The sequence below is a fragment of the Pipra filicauda genome, unplaced genomic scaffold, assembly GCF_003945595.2.
Source record: "Pipra filicauda isolate LSUMZ 115617 unplaced genomic scaffold, ASM394559v2 scaffold464_size512166_pilon, whole genome shotgun sequence".
NCBI lineage: Eukaryota > Metazoa > Chordata > Aves > Passeriformes > Pipridae > Pipra > Pipra filicauda.
The window spans coordinates 41,496-55,882 of record NW_024104603.1 but is presented as its reverse complement, the minus strand read 5'-3'; the positions used below and the strand labels follow the sequence as shown (position 1 = coordinate 55,882).

The window sequence follows — 14,387 nt, the reverse complement described above, 5'->3', positions numbered from 1 at the left end:
TGGACTTTCAGAGCTTTCCTGCTGTTTCTATCTCTGTCCCTCCCCCACCAGACACCATCACAGGCACTTTCACCTGATTACAGCACAACACCCCCCGCAATTCCTGACTAACCCTGTCCTGTTTGCAGCAGCTTGGAAAATCTGCTTTTTCTTCTCCTTGCTTACATTCCCGGGTGCCCAAACCTCCCTGACAAGCTGCCCCCCGGCTGACACAACCCAGGGATCCCGGGGTGTGGTGTCCCTGCCTGGAGGACACAACACACAATGCCTGGGAATGACCGGGAATGCCCCGCCCTCAATGGAAACATTTTAGAAACTGCTCCTCCTTTACACCATTTCTGGTTATAGAAGTTGATTAAATCCTTGTTCTGGCCAGAAGCTTCCAGCAAAAGAGTTCATTCTCCCTTACTCTGGTGATACCCAGCAGTTATTTCAGCGGGACAGAAGCACATGAGGGCAGCTGATCCCACTGGTTGTGCTGAACAGGCCAGGAGAGGTTGGGTTGTTCCAGTGCCCTGAGCAAGGCCCCCAACCCTCTGAGTCACAACCCTCTGACTCCACAGCAGAGACAAAAACATTTACCTGGCACAAGGGGGTTGTAAAGAGATTATTCTTTGAAGAGTATCAAAACTTCAGGCTGCCCGACCACAGCACAACTTCTTTTGTTAAGTTCTCCCAGGAAATCCAGAGACAAGACTCAGATTTCTCTGTCCTGGCTGGAAGATGTGTTTCACCTTTGCTGCTGGAACAGACCTACAAGAGCTCAGACTAACTGGGTAAGGTGAAGGAGAGCTGGGCACGGCAGAAGCCATGGAGAGAACCAGCCCAGCCCTTTGTTCCCACAGGGACTCCATCCTGCTCCCCAGTACCTCAAATCTGCCTCCCACATCTCCTTACAGCCAATTTCCAGCTCAGAGAAAACAACCATGGAGAAGCACAGCTCTGTCTGCCTCCCAAAAGATGCCTGCAGGCAGAGCTGGGGCAAACACAGCCACCCCCTCCTGAGAACCCCCTCCTTAAGCTGCTTTCTCAGAGCCAGCTCAAGCAGAAACTCGTCTTTTTGCCTCCACACTCCAAGCTCACATCAGCCTTACGGGCAGCAAGAGGCATTTGTGTTCATACCCCACTTTTGGAACGGACACACTGAAAGGAGTTTTTTCTAAAAAAAATGAAACCCAACTGGTATCTGCTCCTAGAAATGACTTTTCCTGCATCATTGAGGTTATTCCAGAGCCTCCACTCAAGATGTTGCACTCCAACATTAGCCATCAGGATTTCACAGTCTCAAAACCCATCTACAAAATACACCTATAAAGCTCTCCTTGCAAGCCAGAGCTCAAAAGTAAGAGGTTTGAACAATTATTTATTCCTTTATTAACTTGGATTTGTTGATCCAATTATACTGAAATCAAACTTTGTATTTAATGCACTAAAATATAGCAGCCACACTGTATTTGTTTTTAAGTATGTTAAAGGTATTTGACCCAGGAAAAAGCCAGTTAGTAAAAACAGAAAGTATCATTTTTCTTCAGCTATTTTAGTGTGTCCCAACAGCAATTCACCAAAACAAAAAGGCAACTAGCACTTCTCCAGAAAGTGTTACTCCCAGCAGGAGGAGTAGAAACAAGAGGAAGAAACAAGAATACAACAATAATGTTACAAGAGGCACTGATCCTGGCTTTATTCACTTTAAGATACATCCAACATTGTTATAGCTCACTTGAAATTCAAAATGTTTTTAAAGAAACCAACCATAAAACCTTGATTCTTGCCTTACAGTGCTGTCAAGTTTGCAAACAGCGAGTGACTTCCCAGCAAGGCTGTGCTCTGTATTAACAAAGGTTACAACTCAGTACAAACCTTTCAAGTTCCTGATTTTGGAGGAATTGCATCCAGAATGAGCACTTTCCCCGGGGAGGAGGCTGCTGTGCTCACCTGCAGGGCTGGGTGCTGTGACACCTTCCCCTCACCCTGGGGCACTTTGGCAATCAAGTGACAACTGACCCCCCTTAAGGTCCCCAGGAGGGACTTCACTGCCCCTGTGCATCTTTGTGCTTGACTGGGAAGACCAGCAGGGACAGCACTGAGTGTGTCCCCTCGAGATTCCTGACAGACTGTGAGCAGAGGGAAGTGCTCAGGATGATCCCGAAACAAAATGTGTTAATTTGGAACTCAAACTACTTGGCAGCATCTTCTGTAAATTCAAGATTTATAGAAGACTGGGTCGCAGCCAGCACACAATGACATTTAGACCTACTTTTTTTTTTTTTCTGCATTTAGATTCATTTTAAAGTGATGAAGAGTGCAGGACTTCAGAAATATAAACATTTCTCTATTAGAAATTGCAAACTTTAGTACTATGACACTATGAAAACTTACAGTACAGTTTACTGATTCTGTGTTAAGCTTCAGCATCAATCTGGTGTCTGAAGTCTCTCAGAGCTACTTTTTGCCTAAGGCAGCAGTACCAACAAGTCCTGCTGTCCCTGTCTGTGCACCCAAGGGTGTAAAAGCACAAGCAGGTCTCATGCTGGCACAGCCCTGTGACTCTGGGACTGGTTTCTCTGTTTAATGACAGCCTAACTAAAAATCAGCTTGTTAGGGAAAAGCAAAACAACCTCTACCTTAATCTTCATTCTGGGTCTTGGACATAGTTCAGTGACATGATCTGCAGAACAACACACCAACCGTTCCCACCAGCGTGAGAGAGGAAACTGAAGGAAGAATCCAAATCCAAGACACTCACTGTTATAGGATCTTTAATTTATCTCGTCTTTTACACAAGTCTGAACGGATTAAAAAGCACCTCCTTTCCCATCACGTTCCTTACAGTTGGTAAAATATATTCAATGAGCAAATGTATGTGAACAGCTTGAGGATCTGCATCTTGCAAGGGTTTCACAGCCCAACCAACCAAAAGCCAAATTTCTCGCGGTTTTTACAATCTCGTTTTAACGCAACGGTCAATCCGCTCCTGGAAACCTGTCCAGTGCCACCTCCCCAGAACACTGTGCACAATCCAGTGGTGATTAGCAGACTAATTAGCTTTGGCACGGAGCTGGGCTCTCTTGCCTGTGACAGCCTGGAAGCCTGTTTTGATGCTGGCGACGGAGCAGCGGGAGTGGCAGGTCTCGCACTGCAGGAAGTATAACCTGGTGTCCTTCTGCAGGATGGTGTCCGGGGAGCGACACGTGTGGCAGGTGACATACTCCTCTGAGGGGAGGAACACAGGGGCAGTTAAACATCATGCACATGAAGTCATCGCTTCTTGAGAGTTCAGGCCCGGAACACTGTCAAAATGCACCTGCTAACTCAGAAGGGCTTGCTGTGGAAACCCAAAAGTTGCCCCCCAGTTCCCAGGTTAATAAAGATGAGGTTTCGTAGGCACTTGTTACCTAAAATCTAAGAAAAAATTCTCTGCACAGTTTTGAGGACAGAAAGGTAAAGAGCAGTTCTTTAATTAAAGGAATTCTGGGTATAGAAAGGTAAAGAGCATTTAAAAGATAATGCATACAAGTCACCACTTCTTGAGCCTTTATTCTTGAGACACTGTTCAAATGCATCTGCTAACTCACAAGGGCTTACTATGAAAAGCTAGAAGTTGCCCCCCAGTTCCCAGGTTAATAAAGATGAGGTTTCATACTGTACATTATGCACCTGTTACTTAAAATTGAAGAAAACACTCTCTGGATAATTTTGAGGTTAAAGTGCAGTTAAAAGATAATGCAGCCAAGTCACCACTTTAGCCTTTAGTCTTGAAACACTGTTCAAATCCATCTGCTAACTCAAAAGGGCTTACTAAGAAAAGCTAGAAGTTGCCTGCAGTTCCCAGGTAAATAAAAATGAGGTTTCATGTGGTACATTATGCACTTGTTACCTAAAATCTAAGAAAAAATTCTCTGCACAGTTTTGAGGACAGAAAGGTAAAGAGCAGTTCTTTAATTAAAGGAATTCTGGGTATAGAAAGGTAAAGAGCATTTAAAAGATAATGCATACAAGTCACCACTTCTTGAGCCTTTCTTCTTGAAACACTGTTCAAATGCATCTGCTAACTCAGAAGGGCTTACTATGAAATCCTAAAAATTGCCCCCCCATTCCCAGGTTAATAAAGATGAGCTTTCATTATGGACTTGTTACCTAAAATTGAAGAAAACATTCTCTGGACAATTTTAAATATAGGGAGGTAAAGAGCAGTTTTTTAAGGGCACAACATACATATTGCCCCCCACACAGCAGAGGCCTCACAATTTTAGAACACAAGCTGCTTATAATATTTAATCATCACATCACAGGTTACACCCAGTTCCCAAACAGTCCATCCCATGGGACCTCCCTCAGGCAACACCTCCTGAGTTGGGTCAGGGGTCTCAAAAAGACCACTCCTTCTTCCCACCTTCATCATGATCCTCTGCTTGGACCAATGTCAAGGCCTCTGGGTCCTCTCTGAGTAGTTTTGACTAGGTTATATCAAGCAATGTGTCCTTTCTAGGTACATTCTCTACAAATAAGATGTTCTCTGCCCTGCTGAAAATCTCTATTGAAATCCTTGACAAGAAATATTAAACCATATTTCAAAAATTTGGTACAAAGGGTGTTTACCTAAAGGTTCTAAAGTGCTAAAAAGCTGTGCTAAAATCTATATGTGCTCTAAGGCATCACACTGACACTGGGATTTTCAAAATAATAACCAGTTAAAGCTTCCCACTGTTGCTCCCTCAGCATTCCCAGGTGTCAGCAACTCTGGGGCAGGCACAGTACTAAATATTTTGTTACATGTAATGTGGACATGAGTCTTCTGCCCAGCAGTGACACACACACTGCATCTGCTAATTAATGTGTACAACAGACTTTAAAATTAACAATTACTGGTGTTTGCCATAGTCCTCATCACTGCCAAGAAATGAAAACAAGCAGTTCTCAAATGCTCTCACTGTTTTCCTTGGCATGCTTTAATGCATGACAGGGTACGACATATGTGGTTACTGTAACCCTGGCAGAGCCACCAGTATTTGAACTATTTCATAAATTATTCCATATTGCATAAAGTTGTGGCTGGTTAGCCCAAACTGTCCACTGTGCCCACACACACGGGCCTGAGAGAAATCTGTAGTGGCAAAGGGAGTTCTACTTACTGATATATCTTCTCAAGACATTTTCTATCTGTTTTTGCTGGAATCTTCCTTTGATTACAAGCTGGTTGTTACCATCTATTGAGCCACTAATTTAAAAGAAAAAAAAAATCAATGGGTTGATTTGCAGAAGATGTGAAGTGTTAAAACAAGTCATGAACACGAAGAGAGGTAACAGTGTGTTCTTCAAGGGAAGAGTAAGACTGAGTTGCTTTGGGGGAAAAAAATGCAGAATTCTGAAGGCATTTAAAATCCTGCAGGAAGTTTTGCCCAAGCAAAAGCAAACCCCAGCACAGTTAAGGTTCCTAATCAGAAGAACTTCGAGCTGAGAATTAACACAGCTCTCTAGTAAGGTGTAATCTGAGTAATAAGATCATCTTCTAAACATTCTAATGTAGTAAATGGAATGTTTTGTCACATTCTGGTTTCTAATTTTTTAAGTCATCTGGAGCACAAGAGACTCCAAAGCCCAATCAAATGGGCATTTGTCATGTATCACTGTAAAACACAGCCCAGCAGCCTTACCTTGTACCCAATTCTGCCAACAAAAATGCCAGGAGATGTTTGGGCTGACGATGTAATCTAAAAACAAAGGAACAGTATGTTTAGCCTTCCCCCTTCCAAGAAATCTGGTATTTATACAGGAATGGCAGGGGAAAAATTACCAAGTCTAAAAGGGGGTAGTGCCAGAGGGTCTGCACCAAAGACAGTGGCCAAGGACACAAGAAACCTGACCAGTCCACACAAAAAAACCCTCCACCATTCCCCCCAAACCAAACTCACAATTACAGTGGCTATTGAAAATAAGTTTTCTATTTGAGATTTTCCATTCTTACTCTCCCATCCCCTGAAAAAAATGCCAGTAGCTACCATTAAAAATCCCTTTTAGTACAGTGCCCAGATCCTCAGTGGGATTTCAGCAGGACTGTTTTCTGGCACACACATGGAACCAATCAGAGCTGCATTCCCAGGAGTGCTCACAAAGAACAGAATTGCCTTCACAAGACATAATTAAGACATAGAAAGCACTGCAGAAAACAGTGGGAAAACATTACTGGACTCCAGACCATTTACCAAGAGAACAGTATTTGTAGTCAGCTCAAATTAGAAAGAACTTTCCCCACTCTCCTGCTCAACACTTGCAAATAAATATCACTGGTGACTGGACTTGATAAAGGCCAATGAACTCCCAAAGTTTCAGTCCAAGAGGCCCATGTAGCAGCCCTGCCACTGTCCTAATTTAAGTATAAAAGAAGAAATTATCTCAATAAATCATTTTCATAAATATCTTCTCCCAGAGAAATGGAGAGGTAATGACTAAAATAGCTTCTGATTTGCCAGAAAACATCCCTTCAACACCCCAGCCACGAGCACAGAATCCATCTGCTATTCTTGGGAAATCCAAAGAGCACACTTACAATTTGCAGATATCTGTGAAGTTGACAAAAGATGTTTTCTTGGTCCCTACTCTCACAACCTGGGGAGGCTTCATGACAAATTTCCGTTTTTCTCCAGCCACCATGTCCGGGTTTTTTTCCCGCATGATGTTAAAAACTCTATTGAGCAGCTGCAAGAGAAGGGATTCACAGCCATGAGCAGCTTGAATTTCTCAGGTGAGCCCCTCACTTCCAAAAACACCTGAACCAGCATTCACAGTGAGTATCATGCTGTCTTTGCCCACCAGCATTTCCTCATGTGCTCTGGAACACACTTCAGATGCTCTGATAAATGCAAAACTAACACACTTCGAATGCTCTGATAAATGCAAAATCTAAACACTGTTTCCCCCAGGGTTTGCTTCACAATGACCAGCACCCCAGCCCACCTGCAGAGGTGTCTGAACTATCACCAATACTGCCCCGTGTGATAATTAACTGTGACAGAACACGGGCTTTGTTGTTTTTCTGTTCCTGACCCTCTGAATACAAGTCCTTTAGGTTAAAAATAGGCAAGATAAGGCTCTACTGATGCAGATGAACATGGACAATGTTTTTTAGAAGCCTTTGGAACGTTACCTCATCATATGTGTAGTCCCTTTCTGAGCCTGCCCACGCAGGTCCTGACTGAAGGCTAAAAGAAATTCCATCATCTTTTTTGCTGTCTTCATCCTCAAATGCTGTAAAGGAAGGTTTTGGGGATTCATTAAAAAAAAGAAACATTGTTTAACTTCATGCTTACAGCATTTCTAAAAGGGACATCAAAGAAGATTCCACTAAGGTGTGGACTCAAGTCTTCTCTGTTTGTCTACAGGGGACACCAGCACTAATGAGAAATTCATACAGGACGTTTTTCTGATAAATATAATAGTTTTTCTGATAAATATAATAGTAAAGGTAGTAAAGTGACTTTTGGAACAAAAAAGGCACTTGAACAGAACTTATTCACCTACAAGATGGACTACATTTCCCTTTCAGCACCTCACTGAGCTAGGTTATACTTCTACCTTCATCCTTCTCCATTATCTCATCTTCATCTGGAAACTTCACATTCTTCTTTTTCTTCTTTTTATTGCCCAGCATGATATCAAGGTCATCTTCAGGTTCTACTGCCTCTGGCACATCTCCTTCAATTTTCAATTCCTGCAAAGAAACAGGACTACAGTTTAGAGCATTAAACACCAATCCCCACTGCACAGCATCACAAACCCCACGAGGGGCACACCGTACGAGGTGGATACTGGTAACAACCACCACAGCCCTGGAGCTCAACAGGGAACAGTGCAATTAAGGATGTTGAAGAGAGTCCTGCACTCCTACCACAAGCAGGGCCAGATTTTTACCCTCTGGTCTGACTTCAAGGACAAGGTCATGCTATACTCAAAGGCAACAGTCATTTGAGGGCATGAGGGAACTAAACACCCTCCCCAGCAGGCAAAGCTGTGCTTCCTGCAGCTACCCCAGCTTATTACCACGGTTCTGCACGTGGGGAGAACACAGAGCAAGTATTTTGTCTGTCTGGGGCAGATCAGAAGGACATTTCCTTCCCCAAAGGGCAGAATCTGAAGTGGAGGTTTACATGTAGCATAACATTTCTCTGTCCTCTCTGGGCTTGCCAGTGACATGTGATACAAAACCACCGCTTGGAATAAAACTCCAGAAGAGTAAAAATATCTCCTACACCTTCTGGAACATGGCACAGGAGCCAATCCTTCCTAAAGACAACACCAGAGGGAAAACAGAGTTCTTGGCAGGTGTGTGCACTTCATTTGCAGGACTGTTCTGTGCATGGCTTCTGACATCCATTTACTTCTCTAACCCCAAAAGACAATTAACCTGGAGGCAAATCAGCCCTTCCTGCAGATTGCAGAACTACTGCTGATTGTGCAGAGCAGTCAGGTTTTGAGCAACGTGTTCATCAGAACCTGCTGCATGTGAAAGATATGTAAAGCTTCAGCATGAACACAACAACAGATTTGAAACAACTCCTGCACTGCCAAGCCCAGGAAAAAGAAAACAAGAAAGTTTTCACCATAGTCAGGATGGCCTAGTTATGTAAACAAACCTTTACACCTTCTTCTGCTTCATCTATATCAAATATCTTTTTTGTTTTTTTCTTCTTTTTCTTTTGATTGAAGAAGTTTAAGTCATCCAAGTCATCTGTTGTATCTAAAAAACCCAAAAGATTAAAACAGTATAACTGAAGAAACAGTTCAGAACTTAAAGTTTCTAATTTATATCCAAATTTTCAAAACATTCCAGTAAGACATGAGCAATGACCTCTATGGATATCCTCCAGGTTTATAAGAGATTGTTCCCCTCTGACCCAAAATACCTCAGTACTGTTTCAGTTTCTGCATCTTCTAACTGCATCTTCTGATTTTTAAGTGTTTAATCTTTCTTTTTATTGTACAAGAGAAATTAAGTCACTTTTGTCATTACGGATGCTTGATAAAAATAAGAAGAAAACTGTAGGAGGAAGGTATAGTTTCTTTGGTCTACAGCAGGAGCCAGTTTTACCAACAAACTGGATTAAAGTGAACAGAACCCTCTCAATCAGGTCATCTTGAAATGCCATTGGCCTCAATTTAAAAAGTAAGCTTATATACACAATTTAAAAAGTAAGCTTATATACACAATTTAAAAAGTAAGCTTATATACACAATCACATACTTATTTCCTGAAAGATTCCAAAGAACGCTCCAGTTATCACATTCACACTTATCAAAAAAACTAGAAGCCTTTTAAACCATGTTTCTGTTATTCACACTATTGCTTAATCATTCCAATGAAAAAGAACCGTAATTATGGAATTACTGCATGTGGAACATGTGAAACTTCACCCTCACTCTTTTGGAGAGTCTCCTTTCATTGCCTCACACAAAAAGAAAATGGAAATTACACAAGCACTGGGAGCTTGGTGGATGTCTGTGATTTCAAGCAGGAGGGAAATGTGCCCTCTGAACAGGCAGCAGAGATCACTGAGAACAAACCAGGGCCTGCAATTACACCCTGGGATGCCAAGGCTTGTAGTCTCAAAATGCCACTGTGGAGAGTTCATCTTACCTTTCTTCCTGCTGTCTTCTTCATCTGCTTCCACGTCTTTGTCTTCTGTTGGCTCTGGTTCAACTTCCTTTGTTTCTGATTGCTGAGTCTCCTCTGTTTGTGTATCTCCTCCTCCTTCCTCATCCAGCATAAAGGGCTTCTTCTTTTTCTTCTTCTTCTTGCTCATAGTAGGGTCAAAAATCATCTGGAAAAGTCAAAGAGTTCCTTAGTTGCACAATAATCACCTGTCACTTCATATTTAGAACACCTGGAAGTTTCTCTCACCATCCCCTCATTTCCCAAAGTGTTCCTTGCCTTCAATCTCAACTGTTTATCAGTTGCAAGGGAAGACCTGCTTGACAGTTTCCAGCTTCAGCTACTTTTCCTGTAGTCCAAGTTTCCTGCCATCCAGTTATTAGTATTATCTAGTCGTGAGTTCAGCTGAAAATCCATTAAAGCTGCAACTCTTTGACAGCCTGGCTACCAGCTCCTTCTCCATTTTATTACCATTCTGGACTCCAGATCTGCACTAAGACTGTGCACACTCAGCATCACTGAAGCACAGAGTCTGATCAGGAGTCACTTCCACTTGGGAGACATGTTAACTTCCAGATTTATTAAAGGCAGGATCTGGCAACAACTCTCTTGACAAGGACACTCTGGACTAGAGGCAAACCTACAAGGGGCTGGTGACACAGACCTGCCTCAGCTCCAACACCACGAAATGGCAAAGGTCTGAGCTCTTCCCCTCCCCGGGGGAGAGACTGAACCTCAGACACCAAGGGATTAAAAGCTGTTAATGAGCTCTTTAGCCAGCAAAGCAGCTTAATTCCCCTAGTCTGACTGTGAGGAAGGCACTGACCTCAGAGATTCACTTTTAACCTATTCATCATCTGCAGACCTGAGGTGTTTTACACACCAGCTCTCCAGTTTTCCATTAATGCTTTAATTAATGTAACACATTAATGTTTCTTACTTTTGTCATCTCAGTGCAAGGTGACATCAGGTGTTGGCCAGCTCTGTTACTCACACCTGCCCATACAGTCACACCAGAGTATGGATTTAACACAACAATTTTAGACACTCAGTGAGATTTTCTCCAGTGTTCTTCTCATCTAGTAATGGAAGAGTGTTCTCACAGAGTTCCAATTCAGCATCATGAACAGCCTCACTCAGGAAAGTGAGGGTGCACTTCACCAAAGAGCAGCTCTCTGACTTCAGTTACACCCTGCAAGTCTGGTGCTTTCCCTCTCCCCACAAAACCATTTTTTCCTTGCACTTCTCATTCTCCTCCACAAGACATTCTTGTGATATTCTTCCAATTTTCTGCAAAGTACATGTTTCATAAAGGCTCTACTAAAGGCAGTAAACTGCACACAGGGGTTTCTGAAGCACAGCATCCCAAAAGTGTCCACATATTTGGCACACTGAGGCTTTCACACTGCTCAAGTGTGTCTTTAGTTGCACACACTGTGCTAGAAGGATCTTCTAAAGAGTTCTGCCAGAGGGCTTTCCTCTGATGCTTCCTCAGACACTGCTGTGAATCATGCTCTTGTAATGCACAGAAATCACAGAGTATGTCCAACTGGTTACACTGTCTGTAACCTCCCCAGCCTGCTGGGACACAAGGAAAGCTGCTCCAGCAGCAGAGTCCACAGCTTTGGGAACAGGCACAGTGCCTGACTCATTTCCATGAAGATGCTTTGCAAGACTGAAGAGGTTTTTATTTCCTCATGTGAAGCAAACATAAGATCAGACGTAAGAGTTTCTAAGAAGGAAACTCAAATCACTCTTCCCTTTGTGAAGAGAAAGACACCTCTCACTCTGAACCACCACAAAGGATCTCTTGTGTCTGCAGAGACAGGCTGTGACTTCAGCCCAACCACACTAAACTCCAGTCAACACTCAAGGACAACTGGATGCAGGAGAGTGGCTTTCCAGCACTAAAAACAGGCACTGGCCTTGGGCAGGGCACTGCTCTGAGGGGCCACCCCAGCCAGGGCAAGCCAAGCTTCTGCAAACCCAAGACTTACTCGTAACATGCCACCTGCTCACAGGAAAGTGATGTAAGACCCCACAACCTGAGGAGGAAGAGGAGGCCTGTGCCTGAAATGTTTTGTTCATCAAGGGCAGAGCCTTGGGTCACACAGGCTTAAACAAGTCACGATACAAATGAACTGGCCTGACAACCAGGGCACTCCATGTCTGGGCTCTCTGAGCTGGATGCTTCAGAACTGTCTTTGTTCCTTTTCTCTACTCAGTATGTTTTGTTAGTTATGATGCCATTTAAGTGTTGAAAGTTGGAGGTTTCTTACTGAAGGAACTGCAGCCCCCAGTCCAAACACACCTAACATCCGTGCTCTTCCTGTGCAAAAAGGTTTTAAATTCCCATCCTGTTTCTGCTCTCAGAGCCAAATTCCCATATGGGGTTTTCTCCTCTGTAGACCAAATGGTTCTTTCTCACATCCAGCTCCATGTACCTGCTCCTTATTTCAAATGCCTACAGTCAAAATCCCAACGTACAGAAATTAGCAAGTGAAAGAAAAGAGGGGAAAAAAGTATCAAAGACTCACAGTCCAAATGCAACTGTCAAGACAGAAGCCAAGGTTACTCTGAACTGCTGTGACAGTGGCAAATGCTGGGGATTCTAACGGAAGTCACGAATAAATCCCATTTCCTCATCTGAAAAAACACAGGCATGGGAAGCAAACAGCAACCCTGCCCTGATCAAGTGAGCTCAGGAATGCTTACACTACACTGACTTATGTCTGCGATGAGATGCAAAATTATTAAGACCAATCAGCACCTAAATTTTCTCAAAACACAGCAATCTCTAACACTATTGCCTGGAGCTTCACAAAAATACAGGATCTAGAGAACTTTCCCATCTCTGGTGGGATTATACACATTGCAGGATCTTTAATAAACCAAACAGATGTTAACAGACTGATTCCCCTCACAAACCAGGCCTGTGCTGCCCCTGCTGTGCCACAGTTCTGGGCAGCACCCAGTGGTGCTCCTACCAGGGAGCTTCATTTGTTCACAGCTCTGAAAACGTTAAGCTACAGTTCAATACTACAAAGTTTGTACCATCTACACCAGCTCAAGGTGCCAATTTGTCTCGATGTGTCTTCACTCTCCTTAACTTTATAGGCTTCAAAAAGTTTCACCAACTTACCATCAATACCAAACTATCCCGCTCCCAACAACCAGACGTTGGGAAGGCACACAGACTCTCACAGTACAGGAACTGTCACTCTGAGTTCTTCAGGTTCAACTGTGTTACCTGCTATTATGTGTCACTCTGACACATAAAGCAACCCACAGAGGTAACTTCACTGTCCTACAGATTGCAGGAATCACCTCAATGGCAAAAAAAATTCATTATGCAAGAAAAATAGTCTTGCTGGTACTTAAACTAAACCCAAAGCAGGGCACTCCATATGAACTCCATGGTCCTGGGATCATCTGAGTCAGGAAGCACCTGATGCAAGGATTGCTGAGTGCAGAGTACAGCCCAGCCATCACAACTGCAGCTCCAACGACAAATGGGGCACAGAAGTGCAGTATATTCATTCTGGATGTTAAAGCAGCTGAGTAAGGCAGTCTCAGCTCCTTTTAAAACTATTAATAATTTTTCTTCTTTATTACGAACGACAAATTATGACCTGCCTATCTCCAAGGCTTGGGTGCTCACTTTGCTCTGAAGGAAACAAGCCACGGGGGTATTTGAAACACCACCTGAGAGATGACACAAGCCCAGGAGCAGAATCCATCTCATGGATGAATCCATCTCATGGGTGCAGCCAGGGCACCCCAGGCCACACAGTCACCCATCACTTCACACACGTAAAACGGGCCTTTTCGCCACGAGAGCGAGGGAAATGAGACCAGTGAAGGTGCCAACACACGGCACCTACAACACCCGAAAAATTTCTCAAAGCCAAACGAATCAGCTCCCCTGGAAGTGTGTCCGAGCCAGCACCAGCAGACCCGGAAAGCCTGAAGTTATCGCTTGTTACGATGGAGCTATTTAGTTCTCTGGGTTATAGACCAAGATTTAAAGCTCCATAGACATGGGTAAGTGAACTGGCTACATGGTAGAAGGGCACGGAACACAACGAGAAGCGCTGGCGGGGCCCTCCGCCTCCCTCCCCGGCCTCCCCCCGCCAGGGGCGGCCGCCGGCGGCACCCGGGGAGCTCCTGGCCTCCGCAGCACCCGCGGCCCCTTCCCACAGCCGCGGTTCCTCCGCCCGTCCCGGCGGGACCCCCGGCCTGCCCCGGCCCCGCGCGGCCGCGCCCGCTCAGGCCTCAGGCCCGGCGCCCACATGGCGGCGGCGGCGCCGGCGCGGCGCAGGGCCCGGGCGCGGCTCCCCCGGCGGTGCGGGCGGGTTCTTACCTCGTCGCCGGACATGTCGGCGGCCGGGGGGTGTGCGGGAGGCCGGGGGTGGGTGGGTGGGTGGGTCGGTCGGTCGCTCTGTCTGTCGGTCGGTCTGTCGGCCTGCGGGGCCCGCGGGGGTCAGTCCGTGCTCGGCTCTTGCATCAGCGCCGCGCGCCCGCCCCGCCCGCGCCTGCGCGTGCGCGTGTGTGTGTGTGTGTGTGTGTGTGTGCGCGGGGTGGGCCCGCGCTGCGCACGCGCGGGGGCGGCGGCGGGAGCGCTGAGGGGCCGCGGGAGGGAGGGGCCCTTGGGCCGCGTTCGAACAGTCCCGGAGCCCCGGGACGGGTCAGGCTGGGAGGGAACGCGGCGGAGCGTTAATGTGAGCGCCTGACTGTGGCC

General features: G+C 45.1%; 1 protein-coding gene across 1 annotated transcript; it reads right to left on the bottom strand.

Annotated features, from left to right (window-relative positions):
- Window positions 1-1,651: 1,651 nt before the first annotated feature.
- EIF2S2 (eukaryotic translation initiation factor 2 subunit beta) lies at window positions 1,652-14,154 on the bottom strand. Its single transcript, XM_027719128.2, has 9 exons — window positions 14,010-14,154; window positions 9,632-9,815; window positions 8,631-8,734; window positions 7,573-7,708; window positions 7,145-7,245; window positions 6,548-6,696; window positions 5,655-5,711; window positions 5,133-5,218; window positions 1,652-3,213 (listed from the first exon to the last, which is right to left on the bottom strand). Exons 1-9 carry the CDS (start codon window positions 14,022-14,024, stop codon window positions 3,038-3,040), a joined length of 1,008 nt encoding a protein of 335 aa, XP_027574929.1. The 5' UTR covers window positions 14,025-14,154; the 3' UTR covers window positions 1,652-3,037.
- Between the last annotated feature and the right edge of the window lie 233 nt (window positions 14,155-14,387).